Below are 18,939 nucleotides of genomic sequence, written 5' to 3'. Positions count from 1 at the left end.
ACACAGTCAGAGGATCAGTGCTGTGGGAGTGCCGCACTGTCAGAGGATCAGTGCTGAGGGAGTGCCGCACTGTCAGAGGATCAGTGCTGAGGGAGTGCCGCACTGTCAGAGGGTCAGTGCTGAGGGAGTGCCGCACTGTCAGAGGGTCAGTGCTGAGGGAGTGCCGCACTGTCATAGGGTCAGTGCTGACGGAGCGCCGCACTGTCAGAGGGTCAATGCTGAGGGAGTGCCGCACTGTCAGAGGGTCAGTGCTGAGGGAGTGCCGCACTGTCAGAGGATCAGTGCTGAGGGAGTGCCGCACTGTCAGAGGGTCAGTGCTGAGGGAGTGCCGCACTGTCAGAGGGTCAGTGCTGAGGGAGTGCCGCACTGTCATAGGGTCAGTGCTGAGGGAGCGCCGCACTGTCAGAGGGTCAATGCTGAGGGAGTGCCGCACTGTCAGAGGGTCAGTTCTGAGGGAGTGCTGCACTGTCAGAGGGTCAGTGCTGAGGGAGTGCCGCACTGTCAGAGGGTCAGTACTGAGGGAGTGCCGCACTGTCAGAGGGTCAGTACTGAGGGAGTGCCGCACTGTCAGAGGGTCAGTTAAGAGGGAGTGCCGCACTGTCAGAGGGTCAGTACTGAGGGAGTGCTGCACTGTCAGAGGGTCAGTGCTGAGGGAGTGCCGCACTGTCAGAGGGTCAGTGCTGAGGGAGCGCCGCACTGTCAGAGGGTCAGTGCTGAGGGAGTGCCGCACTGTCAGAGGGTCAGTGCTGAGTGAGTGCCGCACTGTCAGAGGGTCAGTGCTGAGTGAGTGCCGCACTGTCAGAGGGTCAGTTAAGAGGGAGTGCCGCACTGTCAGAGGGTCTGTGATGAGGGAGTGCCGCACTGTCAGAGGGTCAGTGCTGAGTGAGTGCCGCACTGTCAGAGGGTCTGTGATGAGGGAGTGCCGCACTGTCAGAGGGTCAGTGCTGAGTGAGTGCTGCACTGTCAGAGGGTCAGTGCTGAGGGAGTGCCGCACTGTCAGAGGGTCAGTACTGAGGGAGTGCTGCACTGTCAGAGGGTCTGTGATGAGGGAGTGCCGCACTGTCAGAGGGTCAGTGCTGAGGGAGCGCCGCACTGTCAGAGGGTCAGTGCTGAGGGAGTGCCGCACTGTCAGAGGGTCAGTGCTGAGTGAGTGCCGCACTGTCAGAGGGTCAGTGCTGAGTGAGTGCCGTACTGTCAGAGGGTCAGTTAAGAGGGAGTGCCGCACTGTCAGAGGGTCTGTGATGAGGGAGTGCCGCACTGTCAGAGGGTCAGTGCTGAGTGAGTGCCGCACTGTCAGAGGGTCTGTGATGAGGGAGTGCCGCACTGTCAGAGGGTCAGTGCTGAGTGAGTGCCGCACTGTCAGAGGGTCAGTGCTGAGGGAGTGCCGCACTGTCAGAGGGTCAGTACTGAGGGAGTGCTGCACTGTCAGAGGGTCTGTCCTGAGGGAGTGCCGCACTGTCAGAGGGTCAGTTAAGAGGGAGTGCTGCACTGTCAGAGGATCAGTTAAGAGGGAGTGCTGCACAGTGATAGGATCAGTACTGAGGGAGTGCCGCACTGTCAGAGGGTCAGTGCTGAGGGAGTGCCGCACTGTCAGAGGGTCAGTGCTGAGGGAGTGCCGCACTGTCAGAGGGTCAGTGCGGAGGGAGTGCCGCACTGTCAGAGGGTCAGTACTGAGGGAGTGCTGCACTGTCAGAGGGTCTGTCCTGAGGGAGTGCCGCACTGTCAGAGGGTCAGTTAAGAGGGAGTGCTGCACTGTCAGAGGATCAGTTAAGAGGGAGTGCTGCACAGTGATAGGATCAGTACTGAGGGAGTGCCGCACTGTCAGAGGGTCAGTGCTGAGGGAGTGCCGCACTGTCAGTGGGTCAGTGCTGAGGGAGTGCCGCACTGTCAGAGGGTCAGTGCTGAGGGAGCGCCGCACTGTCAGAGGGTCAGTGCTGAGGGAGCGCCGCACTGTCAGAGGGTCAGTACTGAGGGAGTGCCGCACTGTCATAGGGTCAGTGCTGAGGGAGCGCCGCACTGTCAGAGGGTCAGTGCTGAGGGAGTGCCGCACTGTCAGAGGGTCAGTGCTGAGGGAGTGCCGCACTGTCATAGGGTCAGTGCTGAGGGAGCGCCGCACTGTCAGAGGGTCAGTGCTGAGGGAGTGTCGCACTGTCAGAGGGTCAGTGCTGAGGGAGTGTCGCACTGTCAGAGGGTCAGTGCTGAGGGAGTGCCGCACTGTCAGAGGGTCAGTGCTGAGGGAGTGTCGCACTGTCAGAGGGTCAGTGCTCAGGGAGTGCCGCACTGTCAGAGGGTCAGTGCTGAGTGAGTGCTGCACTGTCAGAGGGTCAGTACTGAGGGAGCGCCGCACTGTCAGAGGGTCAGTGCTGAGTGAGTGCTGCACTGTCAGAGGGTCAGTGCTGAGGGAGCGCCGCACTGTCAGAGGGTCAGTGCTGAGGGAGTGCTGCACTGTCAGAGGGTCAGTGCTGAGGGAGTGCTGCACTGTCAGAGGGTCAGTACTGAGGGAGTGCCGCACTGTCAGAGGGTCAGTACTGAGGGAGCGCCGCACTGTCAGAGGATCAGTTCAGAGGGAGTGCCGCACTGTCAGAGGATCAGTTCAGAGGGAGTGCCGCACTGTCGGAGGGTCAGTGCTGAGGGAGTGCCGCACTGTCAGAGGATCAGTTCAGAGGGAGTGCCGCACTGTCGGATGTGCCATCTTTCGGCTGAGATGTTACAGTGAGGCTCTGTCTGCAGTGACAAGTGGTTATGTCAGTGTATTAGTGAGGCAGAGGCCCCGGGCCCTGGGGACCCTGGGTTCGAATCCCTGCACGGCAGCTGGTGGAATTTCAATTCAATTCAATGAAATCCGGAATTGAAACCTGGTCCCAGTCATGGTGACCATGGAATTATCATTAATTGTTGTTAAAAACCCCGATTTGGATAACTAATGTCCCTTTAGGGAAGGAAATCTGCCGTCCTTACCCGGTCTGGCCTACACGTGACTCCGGAGCCCACAGCCAATATGGTTGCCTCTCAACTGCCCTCTGAAACGGCCAAGTGAGACCCTCAGTTCAAGGGGCAACTAGGGATGGGCGATGAATGCTGACCCTGACAATGAATTGTTTAACAATCCCACGACAGAATGAAGAAGGCGAGGTGGCCCGAGGATGAGAAAGGCTCTAGATAAATGCAAGCCTTTGCGTTTCCATGAGGGCAAAAGTTCAAGTTCAAGGTTTTTCCTCTCTGACAAATGTCGGCATCGGAGAAGCCACGGCTTCCGCTTCTATTTTTGAATTTCGGAGTGGGTGAACTGGTGTTTATTCTGATCCTGGAGCCTGCAGACAGGAGCAGATGGCATCTACTGCGCTGGCCATTCGCCCCTTCCCCCACCCACCCGCCCGCCCACACACACACACAGTGCCCGGCTGTTAATTCTGGATAATCGGAGCGCTTATCCTTCTGAAAGCCCCTTCCCCCATCACCCCCTCCACCTCAATATTTTGGGCGTGGGAAATGTTCATTTGATTCCTCTGATCCACACAGTGATGACACCAGTATCGCACTCCACCCGACTGACAGAGTTTTACACCAAATGGTCACATTCCTGCACCATCCTTCCAGCTCCGTCTCCTGCCTGTCCGTTCATCGTCGAATCTCTGCACTGCAGCAGGAGTCCATTCGGCCCATCGAGTCTGCACCGACCATAATCCAACCCAGGCCCTATTCCCGTAACCCCTCTTATTTACCCTAGCTAGTCCCCCTGACACTAAGAGGCAATTTAGCATGGCCAATCCACCTAACCTGCACATCTTTGGACACTAAGGGGCAATTTAGCATGGCCAATCCACCTAACCTGCACATCTTTGGACACTAAGGGGCAATTTAGCATGGCCAATCCACCAAACCTGCACATCTTTGGACACTAAGGGGCAATTTAGCATGGCCAATCCACCTAACCTGCACATCTTTTGACACTAAGGGGCAATTTAGCATGGCCAATCCACCCAACCTGTTCATCTTTGGACACTCAGGGGCAATTTAGCATGGCCAATCCACCTAACCTGCACATCTTTGGACACTAATGGGCAATTTAGCATGGCCAATCCACCCAACCTGTTCATCTTTGGACACTAAGGGGCAATTTAGCATGGCCAATCCACCTAACCTACACATCTTTGGGACACTAAGGGGCAATTTAGCACGGCCAATCCACCTAACCTACACATCTTTGGACACTAAGGGGCAATTTAGCATGGCCAATCCACCTAACCTACACATCTTTGGACACTAAGGGACAATTTAGCATGGCCAATCCACCTAACCTACACATCTTTGGACACTAAGGGGCAATTTAGCATGGCCAATCCACCTAACCAGCACATCTTTGGAGTCCAAAGCTGGATTGGCCATGCTAAATTGTCCCTTCATGTCAGGGGGACTAGCTGGGCTAAGTGCATGGGGTTATGGGGATAGGGCCTGGGTGGGATTGTGGTTGGTGTAGACTCGATGGGCCGAATGGCCTCTTTCTGCATTGCAGGGATTCTATGATTCTATGGAAGCTGCCGTCCTTACCCGGTCTGGCCTACATGTGTCTCCAAGAGCCACAGCCAATGTGGTTAACTCTCAACAAGGGTGCCCTGTGAACAAGGGTGAGTCGGGATGGGCAATACATGCTGGTCCAGCGACACCCCATGTCCCACAAATGAATAAAACAAAACATTCAGGGCTGAGTGAGACAGAGTTTTGATTGACAAGGGGGCTGGGGAAGGGGTGCGGACTCGGAGGAAAGTGGAATTGAAGCAATGATTCGATCAGCCGTGATCTTATCCAATAGTCAAACAGGCTCATGGGACCACGTGGCTTAACCCTACGCCTGATTCCAGCATTCCTTAATTCATATCCGATCCCTCCTTTTGAATCTCCTCGCTTTGAGACAGTGCGTTCCACGTCACAACGACTCACACTGTAAAGAATAATACAAACCCTCTCTGCTTCTTCTGTCTACTGTGTCCATCTGTTGGCCAACTCTCCTTGTTTGGTCTGATTGATTATTGTCACATGTATTGGGACACAGTGAAAAGTATTGTTTCTTGCACGCTATACAGACAAAGCATACCGTTCATAGAGTACATAGGCGAGAAGGATTTGATTTATTATTGTCACATGCATTGGGATACAGTGAAAAGTGTTGTTTCTTGCGCGCTATACAGACAAAGCATACCGTTCATAGAGTACATAGGGGAGAAGGATCTGATTTATTATTGTCACATGTATTGGGATACAGTGAAAAGTGTTGTTTCTTGCGCGCTATACAGACAAAGCATACCGTTCATAGAGTACATAGGGGAGAAGGATCTGATTTATTATTGTCACATGTATTGGGATACAGTGAAAAGTATTGTTTCTTGCGCGCTATACAGGCAAAGCATACCGTTCATAGAGTACATAGGGGAGAAGGATCTGATTTATTATTGTCACATGTATTGGGATACAGTGAAAAGTATTGTTTCTTGTGCGCTATACAGACAAAGCATACCGTTCATAGAGAAGGAAAGGAGAGAGTGCAGAATGTAGTGTTACAGTCATAGCTAGGGTGTAGAGAAAGATCAACTTAATGCGAGGTAGGTCCATTCAAAAGTCTGACAGCAGCAGGGAAGATGCTGTTCTTGAGTCGGTTGGTACGTAACCTCAGACTTTTGTATCTTTTTCCTTATGGAAGAAGGTGGAAGAGAGAATGTCTGGGGTGCGTGGGGTCCTTAATTATGCTGGCTGCTTTTCCCGAGGGAAGTGTAGACGGAGTCAATGGATGGGAGGCTGGTTTGGGTGATGGATTGGGCTACATTCACGACCCTTTGTAGTTCCTTGCGGTCTTGGGCAGAGCAGGAGCCCAGACCAAGCTGTGATACACCCAGAAAGGATTCTTTTTATGGTGCATCTGTAAAAGTTGGTGAGAGTCGTAGCTGACATGCCAAATTTCCTCAGTCTTCTGAGAAAGTAGAGGCGTTGGTGGGGCTTTCCTAACTATAGTGTCGGCATGGGGGGACCAGGACAGGTTGTTGGTGATCTGGACACCTAAGAACCTGAAGCTCTTGACAATTCCCCTCCCTGCCAGTGGAGGCAGTACATCACTGTCTCTTTTACAAAACCTTACATGGAAATCTGGTAATCGGTCGTATCCTGGACCCTACCCCTCTGTGACATTTTTACATCGTCATCATTCATTATAAATGTGGCCTCAGAAATGCATCCCAGGAGGCTTTGTGCTTGTAAAATAGCCAATGTATCCCGGATAATGGGACAGGTTGATGTGGATTAAATGGATAACTGCACCATGATTGATCAGAAGTGAAGGGACGCCATTTCCTTTCATTTTTTCACGAGATGTGGGCATCGCTGGCTGGGCCAGCGTTCATTGCCCATCCCTAGTTACCCCTTGAGAAGGTGGTGGGTGAGCCGCCATCTTGAACCCGCTGCGGTCCACATTGGGGTAGGTACACCCACAGCGCTGTTAGGAAGGGACTTCCAGGATTTTGACCCAGCGACGGCAAAGGAACGGCCGATATATTTCTAAGACAGGGTGGTGAGTGGCTCGGAGGGGAATCTCCAGGTGGTGGTGTTTCCCATGTATCTGTTGCCCCTTGTCCTTCTAGCTGGTAGAGGTGGTGGATTTGGAAGGTGCTGCCTAAGGAGCCTTGGTGAGTCGCTGCGGTGCATCTTGTAGATGGTACACACGGCTGCCGCTGTGCGTGGGTGGTGGAGGGAGTGAGTGTTTGTGGATGGGGGGGCAATCAAGCGGGGCTGCTTTGTCCTGGATGGTGTCGAGCTTCTCGAGTGTTGTTGGAGCTGCACCCATCCCGGCAAGTGGGGATTATTCCATCACAAGTTTTACTTCCATGAACAGAACAACACAAGAGATAGGAAGGGGTGTAGACCGTAAGGCCCATCGAGCCTGTCTCACTATTGCATGCTTTGGATATCTGGGATATACGCAGAGATGACACTGGGTCGGTGGTGACGTTCACGGGGGGTCATAGGTTCAAGGTGAAGGGGGGGAGGTTTAACACAGATATCAGAAGGACATATTTTACACAGAGGGTCGTGGGGGCCTGGAATGTGTTGCCGGGCAAGGTGGTGGAGGCGGACACACTGGGAACGTTTAAGACTTATCTAGACAGCTATATGAACGGAATGGGAATGGAGGGATACAAAAGAGTGGTCTAGTTTGGACCAGGGAGCGGCGCGGGCTAATTGTTCCTTGTTTCTCGTTTCAAGGCTTCATTCTATGATCATCTTGCTGGTGCCACTACAGAGCGAGACTGCGGATAGTTGGGAACCTGTCTCGGGGGCAGGGAATTCATATGGTGTTCGTGGAAGTGGAAATGAATAGGGTTGGGAAGCATTTTCCGATCAGGGCCAGTGTGATCTCCTGGACTCGTTTCGATCGCCTCAGGGGGTCGGAGAGGAATTTCCCAGATTTTTTTTCCCCATATTGGCCCTGGAGTTTTCACTCTGGGTTTTCGCCTCTCCCTGGAGATCACATGGTCTGGAATGGGGGGGGTGGGGGTGAGTTAATAGGTTGTGATGAACAAAGCATCGTAGCTGTGGGGGACAGCTCGGTGGATAGGATATTGGTATGTAGATAGGCTGGAAAATTGGGCGGAGATCCTGGATTCAGGATTCAATCCTGGACCGGGGAGCGGCGCGGGCTTGGAGGGCCGAAGGGCCTGTTCCTGTGCTGTATTGTTCTTTGTTCTTTGTTTGTATATGTGTTACAAATTTAATTCGCAATGCTTTAAAATGTCTGCTCCACACTTCTAGCTCAAGGTTTTAGCTCTTCCCGCCACTTTGCCTACTTACCTCTGAGTCCACGCCCAGAATTAACCAATCAAGCACAGTGAGCACCAGTAGTAAACAGACTCACACTCACACACATCGCAATTGAAACATTGAACACACAAAGACCTCAGAGCGATGGTCGTCAAGCGAATGTAGATGGGCTTTTGGAAAAGTGGCCAATGGAGTGATGCATTCTGGTTAGTGGAACACAGAGGATACAATGTAAAATAGAGGGTACAATTCTAAAGAGGACGCAGGAGCGGGGGGGATCCTGGAAACATGTAGACAAACCGTTGAAGGTGGGAGGAGAGGTTGAGAAAATGATTAAACAGGCATGGGCATATCCTGGGCTTTATCTTGAGAGTAAGAAGTTTAACAACACCAGGTTAAAGTCCAACAGGTTTATTTGGTAGCAGAAGCCACGAGCTTTCGGAGCGCTGCCCCTTCGTCAGGTGAGCGGGAGTTCTGTTCACAAACAGGGCATATAAAGACACAAACTCAACTTGCAAAATAATGGTTGGAATGCGAGTCTTTGCAGCGAATCAAGTCTTAAAGGTACAGACAACGTGAGTGGAGAGAGGGTTAAGCACAGGTTAAAGAGATGTGTATTGTCTCCAGACAGGACAGTTAGTGAGACTCTGCAGGTCCAGGCAACTGGTGGGGGTTACAGATAGTGTGACATGAACCCAAGATCCGGGTTGAGGCCATCAGTCTCTGCTCAGCGACTCTGTGTTGTCATGTGTGGAAAGCTAGTGGCTTGTGCTACCAAATAAACCTGTTGGACTTTAACCTGGTGTTGTGAGACTTCTTACTGTGTTTACCCCAGTCCAACGCCGGCATCTCCACATCATGACTTCGTAATGAGAGGCAGGGAGTACAAAAACAAGGGACCAGCGGTGAACATTTTTTAAAAAAACCTGCCCGGCCTCAGCTGGAGTGTGTGGGCACCGCATTTTAGGAAGAAACATAGAAAACTACAGCACAAAACAGGCCCTTCAGCCCCACAAGTTGTGCCGAACATATCCCTACCTTCTAGGCCTACCTATAACCCTCCATCCTATTAAGTCCCATGTACTCATCCAGGAGTCTCTTAAAAGACCCTATTGAGTTTGCCTCCACCACCACTGACGGCAGCCGATTCCACTCGCCCACCACCCTCTGTGTGAAAAACTTACCCCTAACATCTCCCCTGTACCTACCCCCCAGTACCTTAAACCTGTGTCCTCTCGTAGCAGCCATTTCCACCATGGGAAAAAGCCTCTGAGAGTCCACCCGATCTATGCCTCTCAACATCTTATATACCTCTATTAGGTCTCCTCTCATCCTACGTCTCTCCAAGGAGAAAAGACCGAGCTCCCTCAGCCTATCCTCATAAGGCATCCAACTCAATCCAGGCAACATCCTTGTAAATCTCCTCTGCACCCTTTCAATCATTTCCACATCCTTCCTGGAATGAGGCGACCGGAGCTGAGCACAGTACTCCAAGTGGGGTCTGACGAGGGTCTTATATAGCTGCATCATTATCCCCGGACTCCTAAACTCAATCCCTCGATTGATAAAGGCCAGCACACCATATGCCTTCTTAACCACCTCCTCCACCTGCGGGGCCGATTTTAGAGTCCTATGGACCCGGACCCCAAGGTCCTTCTGATCCTCTACCGTACTAAGAGTCTTTCCCTTTATATTGTACTCCTTCATCCCATTTGACCTGCCAAAATGGACCACTGCGCATTTATCTGGGTTGAAGTCCATCTGCCACTTCTCCGCCCAAAAAGATGAAGGATTTGGAGACAGTGCAGAAAAGATTTACGAGAACGGTCCCAGGGTTGAGGGACTTCAGCGATTGGATAGCTCGGAGAAGTTGGGAATGTTCTCCTTGGAGGAGAGAAGTCTGAGAGGGAGATTCGATCGAGGCGTTCGAAATCACGAGGGGAGAGGAGCTCAGGAGAAGCTGTTCCCATTGGTGGAAGGATCGAGAAGGAGAGGGGCACAGAATTAAGGCGATTGGCTAAAGAACCAATGGAGACACGAGGAGAGACTTCTTCCTTCGGCATTCGAAAGGGGATTGGATAAGCACCCAACGGGAGTGAACAAAGAACAAAGAACAGTACAGCACAGGAAACAGGCCCTTCGGCCCTCCAAGCCTGTGCCGCTCCTTGGTCCAACTAGACCAATCGTTTGTATCCCTCCATTCCCAGGCTGCTCATGTGACTATCCAGGTAAGTCTTAAACGATGTCAGCGTGCCTGCCTCCACCACCCTACTTGGCAGCGCATTCCAGGCCCCCACCACCCTCTGTGTAAAAAACGTCCCTCTGATATCGGAGTTATACTTCGCCCCTCTCACCTTGAGCCCGTGACCCCTCGTGATCGTCACCTCCGACCTGGGAAAAACCTTCCCACTGTTCACCCTATCTATACCCTTCATAATCTTGTACACCTCTATTAGATCTCCCCTCATTCTCTGTCTTTCCAGGGAGAACAACCCCAGTTTACCCAATCTCTCCTCATAGCTAAGACCCTCCATACCAGGCAACATCCTGGTAAACCTTCTCTGCACTCTCTCTAACGCCATGAAAAGAAATCACATGGAAAAGGGTGGGAGTGTGGGGCTAGGAGAGCCAGAACAGACATGATGGGCTGAATGGCCTCCTCCTGTGTTGATTCCGAGTATCACATTTAATATTGCTGGGACAGAATGGCTGCCCCGCACTGAACACTGGCAACAACGCAACTGTCTGGCAGCTTCCTGGTTAATGCTTTACTTGTGATTTTGAATTTATTTTTCCTTATCTGAAGCTTGCAGCGAGCTGGAAGAGTTCCATTCCCACCATTTGACTGTTCCTTGAAGATTTCTTCCAGACGTTTGGAATTGGAAAGGCTCCAAAGATGTGCGTGTTAGGCAGATTGGCCATGCGACATTGTCCCTTAGTGTCACGAGGGGTCACAGGTTCAAGGTGAAGGGGGGGGAGGTTTAACACGGATATCAGAAGGACGTATTTTACACAGAGGGTGGTGGGGGCCTGGAATGCGCTGCCGGGCAAGGTGGTGGAGGCGGACACACTGGGAACGTTTAAGACTTATCTAGACAGCCATATGAACGGAGTGGGAATGGAGGGATACAGAAGAATGGTCTAGTTTGGACCAGGGAGCGGCGCGGGCTTGGAGGGCCAAAGGGCCTGTTCCGGTGCTGTATTGTTCTTTGTTCTTGTTCTTTGTTTGTGTCAGGGAATGACATACAGCATTCCCTTGGGAGGAAACCGGAGCACCCGGAGGAAACCCACGCAGACACGGGGGGCGGGGAGAACGTACAGATTCACGCACAGACGGTGACCCAAGCCGGGAATCGAACCCTGGTCCCTGGCGCTGTGAGGCAGCGGTGCTAACCCACTGAGACACCGTGCCGCCCAAGCCCCAGAACATGGACTCCCTGCGTGAATGATAATCCACCATTCACTCGATCTAAATCCCTCCAATGCTCCAACGATTAAAATTCCCTTAATATTCCTCTTAACAAACAGGCTGCCACGTGTTCACGTATCAGGGAAGTGCTGGGGTCAGGAGAGCATTTCCTGAATAGACTATCAGCTGTGGGAGATCAGGACTTTGGCTTCCTCTGGAACTGATTTGGACTTGACAGCCTCTTAGCTATTGAGGGACTGCAAGTCCTCAGCGGCTTCCTCTATCCTTCCTCTAACCATCATCCAGGTTTTCAAACACAAACATTGTCAAATTGAAACATGGCCTCCACGTTGACTCTGACCTCATTCCTGTTGAGGTGCCGCCCTCTGACCTTTCACCTTGGCCTCTCAGGAAAAGATCGGGCGGGATTTTCCCGTCCCGCTCGCCCCAAAACGGGAAAATTAATCCCGAGGTCAACCCCCGTCCCCGCCCGCTCCGATTCCCACGGTGGGGAAAATTCTCCCCCAAAATTCTGTTCTGCCCTTTAACCTTTAACCTCCACTGGTAAATGTAAATGGGACAAGATTAAAGGCAATTGTTTCATTAAATTGGTTGTACATTTGATGTTTTTTTGCTGAATCTCAGTTTAAACTCAGTTAACAAGGACTCAACACAGCAAGGACCAGAGATAGTCCCAGCTGACCGGATTAGGGTTAGATACAGAGCAGAGCTCCCTCTACACTGTCCCCCATCAAACACTCCCAGGACAGGTACAGCACGGGATTAGATACAGAGTGAAGCTCCCTCTACACTGTTCCTCCATCACACACTCCCAGGACAGGGACAGCACGGGGTTAGATACAGAGTAAAGCTCCCTCTACACTGTCCGCCATCAAACACTCCCAGGACAGGAACAGCATGGGGTTAGATACAGAGTAAAGCTCCCTCTGCACTGTCCCCATCAAACACTCCCAGGACAGGTACAGCACAGGTTTAGATACAGAGTAAAGCTCCCTCTACACTGTCCCCATCAAACACTCCCAGGACAGGGACAGCACAGGGTTAGATACAGAGTAAGCCTCCCTTTACACTGTCCCCCATCAAACACTCCCAGGACAGGTACAGCACGGGGATAGATACAGAGTAAAGCTCTCTCTATCCTGTCCCCCATCAAACACTCCCAGGACAGGTACAGCACGGGGTTAGATACAGAGTAAAGCTCCCTCTACACTGTCCCCACCAAACACTCCCAGGACAGGCACAGCACGGGGTTAGATACAGAGTAAAGCTCTCTCTACCCTTTCCCCCATCAAACACTCCCAGGACAGGTACAGCACGGGGTTAGATACAGAGTAAAGCTCCCTCTACACTGTCCCCCATCAAACACTCCCAGGACAGGTACAGCACGGGGTTAGATACAGAGTAAAGCTCCCTCTACACTATCCCCATCAAACACTCCCAGGACAGGTACAGCACGGGGTTAGATACAGAGTAAAGCTCCCTCTACACTGTCCCCATCAAACACTCCCAGGACAGGTACAGCACGGGGTTAGATACAGAGTAAAGCTCCCTCTACACTGTCCCCATCAAACACTCCCAGGACAGGTACAGCACGGGGTTAGATACAGAGTAAAGCTCCCTCTACACTGTCCCCATCAAACACTCCCAGGACAGGTACAGCACGGGGTTAGATACAGAGTAAAGCTCCCTCTACACTGTCCCCATCAAACACTCCCAGGACAGGTACAGCACGGGGTTAGATACAGAGTAAAGCTCCCTCTACACTGTCCCCATCAAACACTCCCAGGACAGGTACAGCACGGGGTTAGATACAGAGTAAAGCTCCCTCGACACTGTCCCCATCAAACACTCCCAGGACAGGTACAGCACGGGGTTAGATACAGAGTGAAGCTGAGTCTACACTGTCCCCATCAAACTCCCGGAACATAAAGTTCATGATTGGGGAGATTGCATGGGATCTGTTGATAGTGTAGCCGCAATGGGCAGAATGGCCTTTCCTCATTTCTACATTCCCTTGCTACATCAAACTGATGAAACAATCTTGCCCCAAACAATTGGAAAATTATTTTACGTTTGTGAAAAATGATTAAAGTTTCAGAAACTACTTCAATTTAATCCCAATCAAGTCAAGGCTGCTTCGATTGCTATGAGGGCTAGTCAGGGCTGGCGAAAGGTATTTCGTTTCCAAGAGGATTTCTCCCGCGCCAATATGTTCTGGAAACCTCCGCCTCCCTTCCTCCACACCCGCCAGTGACGTCGAAGTGAGGACGGAAAGTTCTGGAAACGCCCCGCAGGTTCTGTCAGCGTCCGCGGAGGAAGCGTCGGTGGCTGGTGCCCAGCGCGACTTATCTTCATAGCTTCGATTGGAAGATCCAGGCCAGGCCAGCGGCTAGGGCGATCCCACCAAAACGCAGGAGGGTGTCGACGGAGGGCAAAGCGTCAGTGAGCCAGGATGTTTCCGCCGGCGTGCGCGGGGCGTCAGCGGGCAGTGCCAGTTCAGGCTCCTCCGGGCTCACTTTCCTAAGTCTGTGTAATATCTAGGCAAAAACAAAAAGCCAATATTCCATCACTGGAGTGACTCGGTGGCTAACATTTTTCATCCATTCCTAATCGCCCCTTGAACTGAGTGTCTCGCTCGGCCATTCCAGTGGGCAGATAGGAGTCAAAGAACAAAGAACAATACAGCACAGGAACAGGCCCTTCGGCCCTCCAAGCCCGTGCCGCTCCCCGGTCCAGGATTGAATCCTGAATCCAGGATCCCCACCCAATTTTCAGCCTATCTACATACCAATATCCTATCCACCGAGCTGTCCCTCACAGCTACGATGCTTTGTTCATCACAACCTATTAACTCACCCCCACCCCCCCATTCCAGACCATGTGATCTCCAGGGAGAGGCGAAAACCCAGAGTGAAAAACCCCAGGGCCAATATGGGGAAAAAAAAATCTGGGAAATTCCTCTCCGACCCCCTGAGCTCTTCTAATTCCCCGTTTGAGTATTTTCCTACTTTCATTGTACTCCTCCAGAGCTCCCTCCGTTTTTAGCTGCTTGGACCTAACATACGCCTCTCTTTTCCTTTTGACCAGTCCCTCAATTTCCCTGGTTATCCACGGTTCTCTAATCCTACCCTTCCTATCCTTCTTTTTTACAGGCACATGCTTGTCCTGTAGCCCTAACAACCGTTCCTTAAAAGACTGCCACATACCAGATGTGGATTTACCCTCAAACAGCCTCTCCCAATCAAGAGCTGCCAATTTCTGCCTGATCCCAATAAAGTTAGCCTTCCCCCAATCCAACACCGTCCACCACCATCGCCATGGCTCTGGAGTCACGTGTAGGCCAGACCGGGTAAGGACGGCAGATTTCCTTCCCGAAAGGGTACATTAATGAACCCCGATGGGTTTTTACGATCGTAGTTTCACGATCACCACCTCAGAGACTCGCTTTCAATTCCCCATTTATTCATTGAATTTACGTTCCACCAGTTGCCGGGATGGGATTTGATCCCAGTTACCGCCCCAGAGCATTTGCCTAGGCCCCAGGATTGCTAGTTCAGCAACAGCGCCTCCCCTGGTGTCTACGGGCGTGTCATGCTCCTGCGCCAATCTATGCTCAATTCGCCATCACGTCCAGGCGATAGCGTCCCCACAGTTGACCTCAGGACCCTGTGGGGTGGCGATCCAAAGAGGAAGACTGTACGGGGTTGAGGGCGAGAAGGTGGGGGATTGGCACTCAGTGCATTGCTTCTTCAGAGAGCCAGTGTTGACACAATGGGCTGAATGGCCTCCTCGTGTGCTGTACCCATACTGTGACTCTGTCTTAAATATGAGGGGCCCAATGGTCGCACATCATCCCTATCTCACCAGGGATTGGATGCTCACTCACCATCTCAAACCCTTCAGCGATTGGACGGTCGCACGTCAGTCTAATCCCACTCGGGATTGGACGCTCACTCACCATCTCAAACCCTTCAGCGATTGGACGGTCGCACGTCAGTCTAATCCCACTAGGGACTGGACGCTCACTCGCCATCTCAAACCCTCCACTGATTGGACAATCATGCACCTTCCCACAAAGCCCCTTCACATCCACAACTCGACTGGAAGCCCCACTCACCTCGTGAGCTGCCCTCTCACCCGCCTGCACCGCACCATCCATGTACCCGATCCACTCGTTGGCCAGTTCCGTCCCAGCGAAGTGGATTCTGCCCACAGGTTGGCGTAGCACCCTGGAGGACGAGCGACAGAGCGGGTGTGAGTCAAATGAACTAAAACGTTATTTGTAATATAATATCAATGATTTGGAGGAAAATGTAACTGGATTGATGAGTAAGTTTGCAGACGTCACAAAGATTGGTGAATTTGCGGATAGCGATGAGGACCGTCAGAGGATACAGCAGGATATAGATCGGTTGGTCACTTGGGCGGAGAGATGGCAGATGGAGTTTAATCCGGACAAATGTGAGGGAATGCATTTTGGAAGGTCTAATACAGATAGGAAATATACAGTAAATGGCAGAACCCTCAACAGTATTGATAGGCAGAGGGATCTGGGTGTACAGGTACACAGGTCACTGAAAGCGGCAACGCAGGTGGAGAAGGTAGTCAAGAAGGCATACGGCATGCTTGCCTTCATCGGCCGGGGCATTGAGTTTACAAATTGGCATGTCATGTTGCAGCTTTATAGAACCTTAGTTAGGCCGCACTTGGAATATAGAGTTCAATTCTGGTTGCCGCACTACCAGAAGGATGTGGAGGCTTTGGAGAGGGTACAGAAAAGATTTACCAGGATGTTGCCTGGTATGGAGGGCATTAGCTATGAGGAGAGGTTGGAGAAACTTGGTTTGTTCTCATTGGAACGACAGAGTTTGAGGGGGTGACCTGATAGAAGTCTACAAGATTATGAGGGGCATGGACAGAGTGGATAGTCAGAAGCTTTTCCCCAGGGTGGAAGAGTCAATTACTAGAGGACACAGGTTTAAGGTGCAAGGGACAAGGTTTAAAGGAGATGTACGAGGCAGATATTTTACACAGAGAGTAGTGGGTGTCTGGAACACCCGGGTGAGGGAGTGGAAGCAGATACGATAGTGACTTTTAAGGGGCGTCTGGACAAATACATGAATAGGATGGGAATAGAGGGATATGGTCCCCGGAAGGGGAGGCGTTTTTAGTTAAGTCGGGGCAGCATGGTCGGTGCAGGCTTGGAGGGCCGAAGGGCCTGTTCCTGTGCTGGAATTTTCTTTGTTCTTTGTTAGTCAAAAAAACTAAACCAGCGTGAGTTTGCGTTAACTCGAGTGTTGCCTCTCATCAATTCTTCCAATTCTGAAGCTCAAAGCAATATGGGAAACGGTGAATTTTGTGTGTCGCCCTATTTGATTGGCTGAGTAATGGTCTCAGTTATGATGAGTAGCTGTGTTTGGGGCTATACCTGACCCCTCTCTTTCCCTCTCTCTCTCTCTCTCTCTGCGTTACTGATCTAATGTTGAGATGACAATAATCTCACCCTCAATGTCAACAAAACGAAGGAGATTGTCATCGACTTCAGCAAGTGTGCAGGAGAACATGCCCCTGTCTACATCAACGGGGACAAAGTGGAAATGGTCGAGGGCTTCAAGTTTCTAGGTGTCCAGATCACCAACAACCTATCCTGGTCCCTCCACGCCGACGCTTTAGCTAAGAAAGTCCACCAACGCCTCTACATTCTGATGTGGAGTTGCCGGCACTGGACTGGGGTAAACACAGTGAGAAGTCTCACAACACCAGGTTAAAGTCCAACAGGTTTATTTGGAATCACGAGCTTTCGGAGCACTGCCCCTTCGTCAAGGAGCACCTACCTGATGACGGAGCAGCGCTCTGAAAGCTCGTGATTCCAAATAAACCTGTTGGACTTTAACCTGGTGTTGTGAGACTTCTTACTGTGCCCCTATTTTCTCAGGAGGCTAAGGAAATTTGGCATGTCCGCTACGACTCTCACCAAATTTTACGGATGCGCCATAGAAAGCATTCTTTCTGGTTGTATCACAGCTTGGTCTGGCTCCTGCTCTGCCCAAGACTGCAAGAAACTACGAACGAAGCCCAGTCCATCACGCAAACCAGCCTCCCATCCATTGACTCCGTCTACACTTCCCACTGCCTCGGGAAAAGCAGCCAGCATAATCATGGACCTCACGCACCCCGGACATTCTCTCTTCCACCTTCTTCCATCGGGAAAAGGATACAAAAGTCTGAGGTCACGTACCAACCGACTCAAGAACAACTTCTTCCCTGCTGCTGTCAGACTTTTGAATGGACCTACCTCGCAATAAGTTGATCTTTCTCTACACCCTAGCTATGACTGTAACACTACATTCTGCGCTCTCTCATTTCCTTCTCTATGAACGGTATGCTTGTTCTGTATAACGCACAAGAAACAATACTTTTCACTGTATCCCAATACATGTGACAATAATGAATCAAATCAAATCCTTCTCCCCTATGTACTCTATGAACGGTATGCTTTGTCTGCATAGCGTGCAAGAAACAATACTTTTCACTGCATCCCAATACATGTGACAATAATAAATCAAATCCTTCTCCCCTATGTACTCTATGAATGGTATGCTTTGTCTGTATAGCGCGCAAGAAACAATACTTTTCGCTGCATCCCAATACATGTGACAATAATAAACCAAATCCTTCTCCCTTATGTACTCTATGAATGGTATGCTTTGTCTGTATAGCGCGCAAGAAACAATACTTTTCACTGCATCCCAATACATGTGACAATAATAAATCAAATCCTTCTCCCCTATGTACTCTATGAACGGTATGCTTTGTCTGTATAGCGCGCAAGAAACAATAATTTTCACTGCATCCCAATACATCAAATCAAATCAAAGATATTGGAAACATTCCAATGCATCTTCTGGCAAATGTTTGCCAAGGACAACCGATAAAACACTGATAATTCCCTGAGACATTTTTCATTTTAAAAAACTTCCCTATCGCTGTAGCTTCTCCCAACCCCACAACCCTCTGAGACCTCTGCACTCCTCCGATTCTGGTCTCTTACGCATTCCCAAGTTCCGTTGATCTGCCATTCACGGCCGTGCCTTCATCTGTCTAGTCCCTCAGCTCTGGAACCCCCGCCCCCCCGCCGCCAAACCCCTCCACCTCCTTCTCTATCTACTCCTTCAGATGCTCCTGTAAACTGGCCTCCTTAACAGAGCTTCTGGTCTGACACCTATGTAAGAAATAGGAGTGGACCATTCGGCCCAGGAAACCAGCTCCACCCTTCAATACTATCATTTATTGAGAGTGAATCAATTAAATGAGTGTCTGTGACTGAGAGCACGTATAAATGAGATATATTTCCAGATCGATGGATTATCTTAAGCTGGTTGTTAGTGTAGCTATTGGCGCACTCAGGATTGCCCAGTGAGTGCTGCCCAATGGGATATATTCCAGTATATTTTCGGGATGAGGCAGCTGGGATTGCAGGATATTGGGATTTGGCCGAACTCACTCTCCAAAGGAAGTGAGGACTCCTGGACTAAAAACACTGGCATAACATCCCCCCGAGTAGGGCTCCTCCATCCAATTCTTCTCCACATAATCTTCAGGCTGAAGGGAAAGGAAGAGATTGAGGTGAATTAGGATAAACTTGTTACAGAGTCCACCTTCACACACACACCTTGTAATCACTTTGATAAAACTGGGGAGGAGAA

The 18,939-nt window shown here is 50.9% G+C and overlaps 1 protein-coding gene across 1 annotated transcript; it reads right to left on the bottom strand.

Annotated features, from left to right (window-relative positions):
- Positions 1–10,169: 10,169 nt before the first annotated feature.
- On the bottom strand, positions 10,170–18,835 carry LOC144491082 (amine oxidase [flavin-containing] B-like; the record flags this gene model as incomplete). The annotated part of the gene is made up of 3 exons (XM_078208764.1): positions 10,170–13,770; positions 15,351–15,462; positions 18,738–18,835. Coding segments are annotated over 3 exons (396 nt in total), but the record flags the coding sequence as incomplete, so codon positions are not given.
- Between the last annotated feature and the right edge of the window lie 104 nt (positions 18,836–18,939).

The sequence above is a fragment of the Mustelus asterias genome, unplaced genomic scaffold (genome assembly GCF_964213995.1).
Source record: "Mustelus asterias unplaced genomic scaffold, sMusAst1.hap1.1 HAP1_SCAFFOLD_4395, whole genome shotgun sequence".
In the NCBI taxonomy this organism is placed as follows: Eukaryota; Metazoa; Chordata; class Chondrichthyes; order Carcharhiniformes; family Triakidae; genus Mustelus; species Mustelus asterias.
The sequence above is the reverse complement of the archived record's forward strand: the minus strand, read 5'-3'. Positions and strand labels throughout refer to the sequence as shown.